The following is a 16,017-nucleotide window of genomic DNA, read 5'->3' on the forward strand; positions in this document are numbered from 1 at the left end:
AATAGAAAATTAATTTAAAAATTGAACAAAAAAAGAAAGATTTAAGGGCAGATACAGATTTGCTTACATGCATTTTTGACAAAAATTGCTCTCAGTCTTCTTGTAAACACATGCTACTACAGAATAATGTATGTGTAAAGAGATCATTGTTTTCCTTAAGGCAAATAAGTCAATATTACAAATGAATTTTCAACTATGAAAATTTGGAGTCTAGAAAAAAATATATTCTGTACAGAGAAAAGCACAAAATACAGCAAAGGACAGGTTTATTATTTCTTTAATTTTTCTTCCTTATTAGCTGTTCTCTATTGTTCAGTTCAGGCCTCATAATGATTATGTAACATTTGGGGGGAAAGATGCAACCCAGCAACCCACCACCGGAGGCTAAGATGGAGAAGATCTCCACAGCTACCATATATTTTCCTTTGGTGCTCAGGTAGGAGGGAATAAAGGACAGCCAAACACTGCAGAAAACCAACATGCTGAAAGTGATAAACTTGGCTTCGTTGAAACTGTCTGGTAACTTCCTGGCAAGGAAAGCCACAGCAAAACTTACAATTGCCAGGCAGCTCATGTAGATGAGGACACAGTAAAACATGGTCACAGACCCTTCATTACATTCTAGTATGATTTCTTCCATCACAGAGTGCATGTCCACATCTGGGTATGGGGGTGACGTTGCCAGCCACACAGTGCATATGCCTGCTTGGACTATGGAGCAGGATAGGAGAATGGAGTGGCCTAGTCCTTTCCCCACCCATTTCCTCATCCTGGATTCTGGTTTTGTAGCCATGAAGGCCAAAACTACCGTGAAGGTTTTTGCCAGGAGGCATGAAACAGCAGTTGAGAAGATGATACCAAAAGCTGTTTGTCGGAGGAGGCAGGTCACCTTCTCAGGTCGGCCAATGAAGAGCAATGCACAAAGGAAGCAGAGCAGGAGAGAGATGAGGAGAGTGTAGGTGAGGTTTCGGTTGTTTGCAATGACAATGGGTGTGTCGTGGTGTTTCATAAATATACCTAGTACCAGAGCTGTGATCAGGGAAAGGAAAAGAGAGAAACAGGCTAAACTGATGCCCAAAGGTTCTTCATAAGACAAGAAGCTGATATCCTTCGGTAGACATGCATCCCGGTTTCTGCTTGGATAGTCTTTGTCTGGGCATTTATTGCAGTTATTCATATCTGGGGGGAAATAAAGAAATTAGCTCATATCATGTCAACTTTCTGAAATGTTTACTTTCTGTCTGAGAAGAAAAGAGCTCTCTTTAAATCAAAACACATATCTAGTACTGTCTGGTGCTCTGCAAAGTGCTATTACTGATTTTAATTGGTTCAGAGCTGTGTGGTGCCACAGCCAGTGCCACTAACATCTAAATGTTTATTCACACTATCCTTGATGCAGCCTGTATAAGTCAGAAGGAGTAACAAGGCCCCCTCTAGATATGATTTGAACCACATACCATCCAATTACTCTCAATGCATAGTCATTGTCATTTGATTGGCATATTTAAACTACAGTGGTACCTCCGGTTAAGTACCGTATTTTTCACCCCATAGGACGCACTTTTTCCCCTCCAAAAATGAAGGGGAAATCTGGGTGCGTCCTATGGGGCGAATGCAGGCTTTCGCTGAAGGTTGGAGAGTGAGAGGGGTCGGTGCGCACCGACCCCTCTCGCTCTCCAGGCTTCAGGAAGACATCCGTAGCCTGGGCAGCCCTGCAGGAGGTCCGGCAGGGATGTCTAGGCTGCGGATAGCAGCCTGCTTCCCAGAGCATCGGGCGCCCTGAAAGCAGAGCGTCCGGCGCTTCGCGAACACATCCGCAGCCTAGGCAGGCCTGTGGGAGTTCTCAGCAGGGTTCCCCACACTGCGGATAGCAGCCTGCCGCCTGGCGCGCAGGGCACCCTGAAGCAGAGCGCCCCGTGCACCAGGCAGACATCCGCAGCATGGGGAGCCCTGCAGGAGTTGCCCGCAGGGTTCCCCACACTGCGGATAGCAGCCTGCCGCCCGGCGCGCAGGGCGCCCTGAAGCAGAGTGCCCCGTGTGCCAGGCAGACATCCGCAGCATGGGGAGCCCTGCAGGAGTTCCCCACAGGGCTCCCCATGCTGCGGATAGCAGCCTGCAGCCTGAGGCAGACATCGGCCAGTCCCACAAGCTCGGGGGACAGCAGGGAGGCGCAGCGCCGTTCCTCGACCTGGTTCGGTTTCCCCGACCTGCTTTTGGGGGGGAAATAAAGGGGGGAAAATTGTCCTTTATTTCCCCCCCAAAAAACTAGGTGCATCCTATGGGACGGAGCGTCCTATGGGACGAAAAATACGGTACTTAATTCGTTCCTGAGGTCCGTTCTTAACCTGAAACTGTTCTTAATCTGAAGCACCACTTTAGCTAATGGGGCCTCCTGCTGCTGCCGCGCCGCCAGAGCCCAATTTCTGTTCTTATCCTGAAGCAAAGTTCTTAACCTGAAGCACTATTTCCAGGTTAGCGGAGTGTGTAACCTGAAGTGTATGTAATCTGAGGTACCACTGAAAGGCAATGATCACAAAGAGGCAGGATAATGCATACAGTAGATTATCTATTTTGAAACGTAAACTCAGCTATACTTACAACACCTTTCAATTATTACTGCTGAGTCTGGATCTATTTAATCTATTTATTTCTCTTACCCTCCTGGTTTGCAATCTTCCCCTCTGCACATGGGATGCAATCGTAGCAGCAAGGGGGCTGTCCCTCCTTCACTTTCTTGCTGGATCCTGGAAGACATCTCTCAGTACAGACAGAAAGAGGCTGAGTCTATACCATAAATGAAAAAGCAGAAGGTAACTCTTTTTTAAACTTTAAGAAGATAACTCTTAAAGACTAATGTATACATTCCTAATGCCCAGTCACTTGCTCTTTACACCTTTCTTCTCAGCTCTCTCCTTCACTCTCTCAATCTTCACCACTTCTCCTGCTTCCTTCTTTTCCACTTATGAACTTAGAAGACTAGCAGTCTCCTGCACCTGCTGCTGTCGGTTCCCATTTTCTTCCTCTGGTATTATTATACCTCCCTTTCCCAACCAGCTCATTCCTCCACCTTATAGCAAGAAAGGTGAAATCTTGGGCTTATCTATTAATGCATCCTCTTTAACTCACTTTAAAATCAGTATTTTGTAAATGTAAAGATATCCTAATTCTTATGTTTATATTAATATAGCTTTCTATTTTTACTTAAAATTCACATTGCAGTCTTCCAGAGGAAAGGAAAACCCATTAGTTACTCCAGCTAACCACTTATGTGCACTCTCTGATGTAAGATTGCTTCAAGGTCAAACAGATCATCCATTTCATAGTTTCCTGGTCTTTCACCACTGTCAGGGAACTGCCATTGGAGCCAAGAGTGGAGGTGAGGCTCCCTAGCGATGCAGGAGAAGGGCCCAGCCGGGACAGAGGGAACACTTCCTCGGAGGAAGGAGATCAGCGTGACACCAGGAAGAATAGAGAGCTGGAAGGGACGTCGGAGAGATGGCTCCAAGACTCTTCCACAGAGACCAGCGGGGAGAGCCCAGGACCTCCGCTGGCCACACCCACTCTGCGCAGAAAACTTCCGTGCAGGGAAGCTAGGCGACGACTTGGTGACAAAGAGCTTTTATGTTGGAAGATATTCAGGAAACGCCCACTGACGGATTCTGCCAGTGACTGACACAGCCACGGGAAAAGTTTAGCCAGGGAATGTTGCCAAAAGCATCAGCCACTTACACACAAGCAACCCCAATTCCCTTTACAACCACGTACACCCTCTTGTGCAGGCAAAATAAATGCAGAGGCCCTGATTGGCTGGGAAAAAACCCTGCACTCCTATCTCCAGGCCTTTTCATAGAAAAACTGGTATTTGACCTAGATCAAAGTGCTGTTCAGCCAGGGAAAAGTTTAGCCAGGGAACGTTGCCAAAAACAGCGGCCATTTATGCACAAGCAACCCCAATTCCCTTTACAGCAATCCGTCAATCTTTGACGTTGCTTGTGCACAACGACAAGACAGGCAGCATCATGAGTCAAACAGGAGGAGCAGGCGCCGGAGAGGGAGCAGTGGCAGCGCCAAATCTGGAGGAGAGAAACCGAGATTTGGAACGGCAAGTGGCTCTGTTAGCGGCGCGGCTAGATGAAAGGCGGACTCAAGATGCCCAGGGGAAGCCCACGCCCATCTCAAGGAAGGTACCGGGACTGGTGCACAAGTTTGGGGAAAACCCCAGAGATTTCAGGACACGGCCAGAGAATGGATCCGGCCATTAATGACAACGCAGAATGCTGCCCTAAAGGACATTAGGAAATTTTTTGGCGCCATGGATACCATGTTCTCAAGTGAAGTGGAACAGAGTGTGATGCGCAGGGAACTGATGGAGTGCAAGCAGGGGGGCCAGTCAGTTAGAGAGTACTGGTCGCGTTTTGTGATGCTGATCCACAGACTTAGGTGGGAACTGGGTTCGGAACCCGTGCAAATGCTTTTTGAGGAAGGCTTATCCCCCTCGGTGAAGGATGAACTTTCCCGCGCGCCCTGCCCTCAATCGATGGATCAACTGACTAAAGCTGTGCTTGCGATAGGAGTACGGCAATAAGCGCACGCTCTAGAGAAGCGGGACGGGAGGGGAGAGTGTTGGCATGACAACCGCATTCCTGAAATACCGGAGCAGCCTTCCCAGCCAGTGGAACCAATGGAGATTGGAGGAGCGCGCACGCGCGGGGTTCCAAACTCCGGTGAAGTTCGAAAGAAGGAGGGAAAGGAGGGGAAAACAGCCAAGAAGTGTTTCCTCTGCCAACAGCCAGGACATTTTGCCAGGGTCTGCCCTCAGAGGAAGGCATGGCAAGGAATGGTGGGGGCTGCTGGCTGTGAGGAGGAGGGAGATAAGGAACAGGGAAAAGCCAACGCTTGGTTGCCGATCAGTGGGCACAGCAGCCAGGCCAGCAACCAGTAAAAGTGCCCAAGCCAGACCCCCCCCCAAAGCAGCCATAGCCATAGAGGTGGTACTAGAACTCCCTAATGGGCACCCAATCAAGGTGAAGGCACTACTGGATTCCGGCAGTTCTTGCAATTTTTTTTGCAAGGATTTCGCGCTGGAGCACCAGCTCCACCTTCTGCCTCTAGAGTGTCCCTTAGAAGTAACGACCATTGATGGCAGAGAACTCCTGGGAGGAGAAGTGACGCACCAGACTCCCCCCATGAGAATGAGAGTTTCCAGACACACAGAAACCATTGCCTTCCACGTAGCCACACTGGCAGGACCGCCAATCATACTGGGCATGAGCTGGCTTGCACTACATGATCCAGTGGTGGCATGGCACCAGCGGACAGTTACTTTTGGGTCAGCTCACTGCATGGAACACTGTCACGGGGGGGGGGGAACCCCGAGGATGGCCGTAGCCAGGGTGGCAGGGGTGGCAGTGGGGGAAAGGGGGAAGGTACCACCGCAATACGCTGACCTGCAGGAGGTCTTCAGTGAGAAGGAAGCGGATAGACTACCCCCCATCGGCCCTTTGACTGTCAAATCAACCTACTCCCAGGAGCTCAGCTGCCAGTCGGTAAACCGTATGCCATGTCAGACAGAGAGATGCAGGAGTTGCGGGAGTTTATTGACAAGAACCTGAAAAGAGGTTTCATAAGAGAATCAAGGGCGGTGGGAGGCAGTCCGGTGTTCTTTGTGGACAAAAAAGACACTAAACAGCCCAGATTGGTCATAGATTTCAGGGTGTTGAACCTTGTATCGGAACCTGTGACCTTCCCAATGCCCAGGATTGACGATATTTTAACCAGGGTGAGGAAGGGGAAGATTTTTACCAAGCTGGACCTCCGGGGAGCATACAATTTGATTAGGATGAGGGAGGGGGATGAATGGAAAACCACCATGTTCACCCCTCTGGGGGCCTTTGAGTACTTAGTTATGCCTTTTGGATTACAATCAGGCTCAGCCTGTTTTCAATCTTTCATGCACCACGTGTTGGGATCTCTGCTGTACAAGAATTGCGTGGCCTTTTTAGATGACGTGTTAATCTATTCGGAGAATGAGGAGCATGTCAGAGACGTCCGGGAAGTGCTAAAGAGGCTACAGGAGCACCAGTTGTGGGTCAAACTGGAGAAGTGCCAATTCCACGCCCGAGAGGTCGAGTTCCTGCGATACAGGTTGTCGGACAAGGGCCTAGCTATGGACCCAGGCAAGGTGCAGGCGGTTCTGGAATGGAAGACCCCCAAGACCCGGAAGGACGTGCAGAGGTTCCTGGGGTTTGGGAATTTCTATCGGAAGTTCATCAAGAACTTCGCCCACTTAACCGCACCCATCACCGATTGTCTCAGTAGCAAAAAGAAGTTCGTCCGGACAGAAGAGGCACAGCAATCTTTTGAAAGGCTAAAGAAGGCGTTCGCTTCGGAAGAGCAGCTCTTGCACGTGGATCTGCAGAAGCCAATGAGGCTGGAGACAGACGCGTCAGACCGAGCCGTGGGGGCGGTGCTGCTACAGCCGGGAGACCAGTCCAGCTGGAGGCCGTGTGCCTTTTTTCTCGAGGAAGTTGAGCAAGTCGGAGCAAAACTACCCGGTGTATGATAGGGAACTGCTTGCAATTTATGAAGCTTTTCGACGCTGGAGACATTTGTTAATAGGGGCGCAGCACAAGATCCAGGTGTGCACGGACCATAAGAACCTGGAATACTGGAGGACTGCACGGGTGCTCAACCAGCGACAGGTGCGATGGGCTCAGGAGTTCTCCAAGTTCTTCTTTGAGATTCGGTACGTGCCAGGAGAGGAAAATGTCAGAGCAGACGCCCTCTCCCGGAAGCCGGAGTACATGGAAGGAGAAGGACCACCAGAAGCCCGACATGTGATCCACGAGAACCAATGGGTGTGTGGGGGAGTGTTGGTGGGGAGACGAGAACTAGCCGGGCTGACGAGGGACGACGAGTTCACCCAAACCAAAATTAGGGAACTCAGGGGTGAAGGGGAAAACCATGGGGGTTTTGAGGAGAAGGACGGGGTACTGTATTACAGGGGAGCACTGTATGTACCAGGGAATGACTTGAGGAGAAGGGTACTCAAACAACTACATGATAACCCGACGGCGGGGCATTTCGGTCAACACAAAACCATATTGCTTGTCACCAGGCAGTTCTGGTGGCCAAGAGTGAGGGAAGATGTATGGGAGTACGTACGTGGTTGCGATCGCTGCCAACGAGTGAAAGGGGAGAGGGCGGCGCCCGCAGGGTTACTGGAACCCTTACCCACACCAGGAAGTCCATGGGAGGTGGTATCCATAGATTTTATGACCGATTTGCCCAAGTCAAGGGGGAAAACAGCCGTCATGGTTGTTGTAGACCTGTTAACAAAAATGTGCCATTTTATCGCTTGCTCGCATGCGGTGACGGCAGAGGAAACTGCCAGGCTGTTTGTGGATCACATCTTCAGGCTGCATGGCGCCCCCTTGAGGGTTTTGTCTGACCGAGGAAGGCAATTTACTTCCAGGTTCTGGAGGAAGCTCATGAGCTTGCTGCAAGTCGAGGTGAGCTTCTCAACAGCCAGACACCCGGAGACCAACGGGCAAGCGGAAAGAGCGAACAGTATACTCCAACAATACCTACGCTGCTATGTCAGCGAGAGGCAGAACGATTGGGTGGAGAAACTAGCGCTGGCCGAATTTGCGTACAATAACGCTGAACATGTGTCCACGGGAATGAGCCCGTTCATGGCCAATTATGGGTGTCACCCCAGGGCCTTCCCAGGGGAGCGGGAGGAGAGGTGGAGTGTACTGGTGGCAGAGCAGTTTGTGGAGGAAATGGAGGCCTTACACCAACAACTCAAGATGAACTTGGAATGGGCCAAGGAAGTGTACAAGAGGCAGGCAGACAAGCACCGTAGGGAAGGGGAAACCATACGGGTTGGGGACCGGGTGTGGTTGTCAACCCAAGGGTTACCGTTCAAGGGAGGTTGCAAGAAGTTGCAGCCAAGGCGGCTGGGAGCTTTCAAGGTAACACAGCAGGTTAATCCTGTGGCATTTAGGCTCAAGTTGCCAACCAGCATGAAACTGTACCCGGTGTTCCATAGGTCTTTACTCTCACCATACAGGGAGGGACTGGAATTTCCAGGGAGAGAGAGAGAGGTCCCCACACATCCACAGGTAGAGGAGAGGGAACTCAGTAGTCAAGCCGCGGAAATACTCGATTCAAGATGGCGAGGGAGACAGATGGAGTATTTGGTGGCTTGGGAGGGGGAGCCCGAGTCGGAAAACACTTGGGTTCCCACAGAAACCATCAGGGATGAGTATCTCCGCGGGGAGTTTCACAGCAGGTTCCCAAGGAAGCCCAAACCAATAGCGAGGTTCTGGGAGGAACAATTTGGCACCACAGACGATGAAGAAGAATTTATGGGATTTCCGGCCTCAGAAGAGGAGGGGGGAGAGGTATCAGAAGGAGAGGAATCGGATTGGGAAGATTACCCCGTAAGCAGAGATAGCAGCAGGTGGAGAGCAATGTTTGAATCTTCAGAGGATGGGGATAGCTCCTTCCGGGGATTCCCCGCATCACCGTCAGAGGGGAGGGAGGAATTTGGGCCAAAGGAACGGGCCAGAGGTGAGGGGGGTCCTGGGGGGGAGGTGGATGTCAGGGAACTGCCATCGGAGCCAAGAGTGGAGGTGAGGCTCCCTAGCGATGTAGGAGAAGGGCCCAGCCGGGACAGAGGGAACACTTCCTCGGAGGAAGGAGATCAGCGTGACACCAGGAAGAATAGAGAGCCGGAAGGGACGTCAGAGAGATGGCTCCAAGACTCTTCCACAGAGATCAGCGGGGAGAGCCCAGGACCTCCGCTGGCCACACCCACTGTGCGCAGAAAACTTCCGCGCAGGGAAGCTAAGCGACGACTTGGTGACAAAGAGCTTTTATGTTGGAAGATATTCAGGAAACGCCCACTGACGGATTCTGCCAGTGACTGACACAGCCACGGGAAAAGTTTAGCCAGGGAATGTTGCCAAAAGCATCAGCCACTTACACACAAGCAACCCCAATTCCCTTTACAACCACGTACACCCTCTTGTGCAGGCAAAATAAATGCAGAGGCCCTGATTGGCTGGGAAAAAACCCTGCACTCCTATCTCCAGGCCTTTTCATAGAAAAACTGGTATTTGACCTAGATCAAAGCATCCATATTCGCATGAAGGCGCTCTGTGTTCTGTTTTGTATCATCCTTAATAAAATATTTTCCTTTACTCCTGTAGTGGCTTCTAGCAGCAAGCTTTTGGCTCTTAATCTAGTACTTGGATGCATTCGCCATGTTCTACATAGTAACTTGCAGTTTAAAAGACAGTGAGTAGACATGCAGGTGAATGATCATTGCTTATGCAAGATTGAATCTCTTTGGAATTATCTAACAATTCAGCCCTACCTCATTAAACCAACTGTGCCATGTTATGGCATCTTCATCAAGGATGAATGATTGGCCTGGAGGAGCCTGTGGGTCTATCCTCCCAACTGTCACTCTGTGCAAACTTTGGTTGGAGAATATGATGCAATTGACAATATCCAAGCTAGATGCTGCCTCTCCATTCTGGTTGATGAAGACCACATCTCCTGCAGTATTGTTAAATGAGATGCTTCTCAGAAAGTGATGGAGCTAGATTGAATACAGAAGAGGCAATTGTTTGGAAAAGACTGCAGTTCTAATACAAGACTGAGGTATCTTTTCTCCTGTGGGCAGGACCTAGAGAAAGAGGTGGGTGGTGATACAGTCAACTGTGAGTAGAGTCAGGTCCAAGGATAGAGAGACCACCAATTTTCTCTCTCCCACACCCCTCTCTCTCCCTCTCCCCTTATTTACAACCTTTCTTTATCTCCCCTGCCCCACACCACTTTTCCTCTGTCCCTCTTCATCTCAGAAGACACCACAGTGGTGTGCAACCACCTGCTCTGAGGGAGGATTTGGTGTATATGGGTTGAGAGAATGCTGAACATCTCTCTCGGCCATGAGTACTGCTTCTTATCTGTGAATACAGTGGCATCTCAGTGACCTCCAAACCTATGTCATACAAAACCGTTTTTTCTCTGAGAGCAATGAGCAACATTTGGAAACCCATACTTTATCAGAGAATAACAGGTTTCTTCCAGATGAGGATATTCAGCCTATTACCTGCCAAAACCGTAGATTCTGATTCTTCCCTCTCCCTCTGTACGCCATTCCTCTGTGCCTGAGTCTGGATGCCAACATGGCATGTAAAGCATGGGCCATGGCATAGACAGCATTGTGGATGCTGTAACTGTGGCCTGTCATGCTCATTTCAAAAAATGATCCAGGAAGGCTCTCCAGCTTCTCTTCTCCAGTGCAAATATTCCCCTCCACCTTCTCTGTGGTCATATCTGGGAATACACATTCAAAGGCCTGTTGCCAGAAGTCCCTGATAAAACCATCCCCATCTGTGCTGGAAGGGTTTCTGTGCACAACATACTGATAAAATCCTGGTGGGTTTCTAAAGTGAATTTCAAAGGCTATATAACCATTGAATACTCTTGAATCCCAGTTCCTTTGAAAGACAAATGAAGCAAACTCAATCTGGGCAGTTGTTATCCATACTTTGCTTTTTATATTGTTTATCATGTCATCCTGTTCTGATAGGTATGGAAGCCATCTAAAAGTTGCCATGGAATAAGATTCTCCATTTGCCACCATAACATTAGCTTTGCTGCTTAGAATTTTATGGTTTATAATTGCCCCCTGTTGTAGCATGCCATTAATTTCAGAAATAAAACTAAAATCAGGGATTCTTTCTAGGAATGCAAAACACACACCACTCTTGGTAAACATTGGGAAAATGGTTTGCACAAATCTTTCTCCATTTTCATTGTCCATTGCAATGACTCCAATCCACGTCCACCTGAAATGCAGAAGCAAAGAGAGAATTCCCTCATACTGAAGGGCTTCTGAGGGTGCCATCTGGTAGAAGGGAAGCCCTGGGCTTTTATCATTCATCACCGGAGCAGAGCCATAAATGAGCTAAAGAGGGAATGGAGGAAGAGAAGAGCCAAAGTAGATTCCTTTCACAGTATTCATATACATTATGTGCTGAACCCTGTTAGTCAAATATGCCCTTTGCCAACATTTTAGGGTTTGTATGCCTCTCTCTCAGTTTTACAAAAGACACACATGCAGATGGGCTGAAACCTGGGATCATCTCCCTTTTCTTATTTTAAACCTTTCACTTGATGACCTTTCACAGGGGACTTTGACTGCTTTAGTTTTGGAAATTTTGTTAACACTTTGATGACTGGAGCAGGGCATTGTGTCTATTTTACTTTTTAAAAAACCAAACATTTTTTGAGTCGTTGCAAAATTTGGCAAGGTCTTGTATAATGCATAAAACTGAATGGGGAACATACCATTCCCCAAGCAGCAGATTACCTAGAAATTATCTGATTTTGTCAAAATTGCAAGTTGGATCAGATACATATTTCTTCTCTGGTGCTTCTTTCTTCTTCATGATGCACATGCCCCATCACACAGCAAAACTGCGCTGATTCTTCTCAGACTTTATTTATGAACACTTATTTCACTTGCAGAACTGGATTTTATCTTCAATTTTCCATAACTTATTTGTGTTTGGTGCAATAAAGAAGAATAATTATGGTACTGGAACCTACCTGTCAGTTGTTTTAGCTATAAGCAATTTCCCCCCTCTTCCCCAGCAGCTTTTTTGAGATGCCCTGACCACTAATTTTACTACTGGCACCCACCTGTCAGCTTTTATCCTGTAAGCAATTTCCCCTTTACCCCACTTATTCAATTCAAATACCCTCCTAACTAAGCAGAAAGTACTACATAACCAAAAAGCAGCTGGTGAGGGAGAAGCCCACTTCCCCATCACTGGCCTTTGGGATAACAGTGTTTTAGATGTGTGTGTAAGACGGGGAGGGGGGGATGTGACCTTTTTTTCTGGTATTGCACATTTCCCCTTATTGATGTTTGGTTGTTTATATTATAATTATGTACCGCCTTTATTTTCTAAAGATCTCAAGGTGGTGTACATGGTTGTCCTTCCAATTTCATCTTCACCCGGAATTAATTCCGAGGAACCTGCCCCTTCCTCTATGCAAGCTAATAAAGTTATTGTACATGAGTGTCCTACCTGTGGAATCTTAAAGATATCCAAAACAGTGGCCACATAAAAGGAAATTTCGGAATCAAGTCCTCCAATGACCCCAGTCAGATTATTTTCAACATCACATATATAGTTAGGGACAAATTTCTTCACCATGGATAGAAGCAGCAGTGTGGTAAGATATGTGCTCCTTGCATTGTTATAGCTGTCATATAAGTGGAAGCCCAAGGTGATATTGGGTAAGATGTGAGGGTCTTCGTTGACCTCCTTGACTGCAAATGCCAAGGCCACGATGTGCTGGTAAATCTTAGGCACCACCCTAGAATGAGAGTTGCAAACTGTATCAACAGGAACTTCAGCAGATCTATCATTTTACATAACAGCACAGCAATTAATTATATTGTGTTCATTCGGATTAACTCACAGTCCATTCTACTATTCAACAGCTCTTATCAATGAAAACTTCTCCCTGATGTTTAGTTGAAATCTCCTCTCTTGTAACTTGAAGAAGCTAATTTGAGTCCTAACCTCCGGAGCAAGAGAAAACAAGTGTGTTCCTGGTGACAGCCCTTGAGATATATGAAAATGTCTATCATTCCTCCCTCATTCTCATCATAGCTAAACATACCAAACTCCATTATCTGTTCCTCATAAGACTTGAATTGGTTTCCAGACCATCTTTGTTGCCCTCCTCGGCACATGTTCTAGTTTGCTAATATCCTTCTTAAATTGTGGTGATCAGAACTGGACACAGTACTCCAGGTGACCAAGGCAGAACAGAGTGTACTATTACTTACTTTAATCAGGACACTATACTTCTGTTGATGCAGATCCATTGAGTTTTTTGTCATGTACTACTGGCAAGTCAATTGTTCATCATCTTAGATTGCATTTGTCCCTATTGAAATTCATGTTGTTACTTTTGTACCAATCTTTTAAGGTTAATAGTATCTAGAGTAGGGGTTGCTAATGTGGGGCCCATGGGACGACTTCCCTTACATGTCTGAGGTCTTTTTCTGACACTTACAAAGTCTATGGTCTCTCTGGTCTCTCCCTGCAGTGACTTTCATGAGTCAGTGATAGTCGTTGGAATTCACTAAATTCTATACTTCATAATAAGCACCTTTCAGTGCTGAAACAAACCTTAGTCTAAGTTCAGAAAATAAAAGCATAAGGATATTCAGCTTCAGAACAGGTTTTTCAAAAATACATTCTTACTAACACTCTAGTTCAGATAAGGTCTATAAAAATTAGCTGATCAAATGGTTCTCCCAGACACATAAACATTCATACATTTCAAAACATTTATATTTATTTTTCCTATTGAGAAATGGGAGCTTCTTCAGTATTCTCTTAATTCCCAAGACATTCTTATAGATTTTTACATCAGCCTATGTCCCACTGATTTGCAAAGTTGTTATTCTTAGGTAAATGGGTAGAGGTTTGCAGCCTTAGTTATTACTCTCAGGCTGTGACTCTAGGTTTGATCGTTTCTCTGCTGTAATGGAAGAGTGGCTTAGTTCTTACACGAGCTCTTCAGGCAGTGCTGGTGGGGGTTCCTGAGTGAATGCTGCTGGAGAGGAGATGAAGGCACCATGGAAAACAATGCCACCAATGATGAAATCTCCTGGCTGATGATACGTGTGAAGTGGATTGTGTGGACCTTGGAGCATGCATTTTGCTATATGAGCCTCACATACATTATAAGAAATCAGTTCCAGCAGCAAGAACACTAAAACCACCATTCTCACTAAAAAAACAACTCTTTGTTCTACACGGAACCCATGATTTCTCTAGCAATATTATAATTAACTTCTCCAGGATAAAATTGTATCATTTGAATGGTAGTAACGTTTCCTGAGACGATGCAATCTGGGAGTATGAATGATCAGACTTGTGGATCCCACACCCTATTTAAATTATTCTGGTTAATTTTGGTATCTTTTATGTTACTTCTGCAAGTGGCCACTGAAAGTCCACAGGGTTTTTTGAGAAGCAGCAGATTTAATTATAGTCCTGTTAATAACCAAGCTGGAATTTAGTTATTTATTCAATGCTTGTGAACCCCTGTGGAATTGCAGAAGAAAATGTGTTTGTGACAGATTCAGAACTGTTGTGTTTAATTCCCTTTCAGCAGATAATAAGGGACCAGTGGTGTATTGGTGAATTTTGAAGTTTGAAGTTCAGAATAGAAGACCTTGTAAAAAATGGAGACTTCAAAATGTAGTACTGTGTTTTCAGCATCTTGGAATTTGGTTGAGTGGACCTGGATCCACATCAGCCATGTGGCATGAGTATAATGGCTGCTCACCATTTTCCCACGGGTTGACAGTTTCGTAACCTCACTCTCAGCCTCCTTCCCTGATGGCCTAGGCACACACATATGCTGGCCTTTGGAGGGGAATTCTTCTTGGCTGGTGGATCTCAAAAGGGAGGGGTCTTTCCAACCCAAAAGGCACCATAAATGGCCCAGTCAGTGGTGCCTCCTGGAGTGCAATGCCTTGCTGGCTGTGGCTATTGGCTGCTGTCTTGTCTGGCCTGGCAGTGAGGCTTAAAAGGGCAGTTGCAGGAGGCTCTTGCAGAATGGCTGGGTGAAGAGCGACACCCTCCCACCCTCCTTTATTATTTCCACTCTCAATTTGGGTCAATTAATTATCATGCTTGTAAAGTGTATTTTGCTTTTCAGGTCATGATCTAACATAGGTTTTCTCCCTAAGCGTCATTCCATCTAACGACTTCATTTTTCTTGTACCTGCTGACCTTGTCATTGTTGATAAAGGTTGCCATATTTGGATCTTGGAAGGAATTTGCTTGTAGAGAAATTGTCTGGCCTGGAGTTTTAGACTCCCTAATAGCAAAACATCAAAACTTTTGCTGGTTAAACCATTGGGTAGAATCTCAGTCTTCAAACACTGGGTGAAGTAGTGCATCACCCAGTACCAAACCAGCAATGTATTCTGGGTACCCCATTAGCTCTACCTGCACCCAAAATTGCCTTGAGTCCTGCCTGGTTGGTCACCCCAGGTTGAGGGTGGTGGAACTGTGCAAAGCCCTCGTATTTGTGCCATTTTCTGCCCCCATTTCCCAAATTACTTCACCAGCCACTGGTGCCTAAAGCTCTGTACAAACTGGGACCCAGAAACCTGAAAGATTGTCTAATGTTGTTTTAAACTGTATTTAATAGGGTGAAGGATGAATGAATAATACTTAAATATCCCTGCTGTAACCAACTGGCAATTGCAGGTTCAGGGAACCTGTGGCTCTTTAGACAGAACACTCTCCCTGAATATGGAGAGGCAATTGTTTTTGAATAAAGGGAGAATGATATTATAGCATAACACACACATATTCTAAAATGAAATCTGTGCACAGCAATCAAAGTTTGATTTGTAATATTTTTGTGTAATTTCATATATTATAAAAGGAGATGATGTGTCCTCCACCCCCAACTGAGAATAGAAATTGAATCCTGATGGGTGCTGCTTACATAGGAGCAACCTGGAACCAGCAGGATCAAACCCTGCCCTAACCAACTGCTGAGCAGAGGTTTCTGCAGGGAACATGGTGGTGAAATAGACTCTGACAGCCTTCCCACCTACCACTCAACCATTCAAAACTCTGGATCACTCCACGTGGCCCATCTCAAAATGGGACAATCTGTGCTTGTCTTCACTTGACTTGGCCCAAGCTTTGCATGATCCAGTTTGGACTGGTCTTCATCCAAACCGCTGACAATCCCTTGTGACAGCAAAGTCTATTGTTCAAGAATGTGCAATATTTCAGCTCCATTGGATCAGCCTGGGTTATACAATCAGGAGACGGGGAAAATTTCTCCTTATTAACTTTTTCCACCACGTATAAATGCAAATTAAATAAGTGACCATTTGCTATTATTCTGTGACAGCCATAATCAGCTGCCTCATGCTGA

General features: G+C 46.7%; 1 protein-coding gene across 1 annotated transcript; it reads right to left on the minus strand.

Annotated features, from left to right (window-relative positions):
* Positions 1 to 277: 277 nt before the first annotated feature.
* On the minus strand, positions 278 to 12,443 carry LOC310829187 (vomeronasal type-2 receptor 26-like; the record flags this gene model as incomplete). Its single annotated transcript, XM_083707399.1, has 5 exons — positions 12,117 to 12,443; positions 10,127 to 10,987; positions 9,386 to 9,613; positions 2,658 to 2,784; positions 278 to 1,179 (listed from the first exon to the last, which is right to left on the minus strand). The coding sequence occupies exons 1-5, from the start codon at positions 12,243 to 12,245 to the stop codon at positions 278 to 280; spliced, it is 2,247 nt and encodes a 748-aa protein (XP_083563525.1). The 5' UTR covers positions 12,246 to 12,443.
* Positions 12,444 to 16,017: the final 3,574 nt, after the last annotated feature.

The sequence above is a fragment of the Podarcis gaigeae genome (genome assembly GCF_964106915.1).
Source record: "Podarcis gaigeae genome assembly, chromosome: 13".
NCBI lineage: Eukaryota > Metazoa > Chordata > Lepidosauria > Squamata > Lacertidae > Podarcis > Podarcis gaigeae.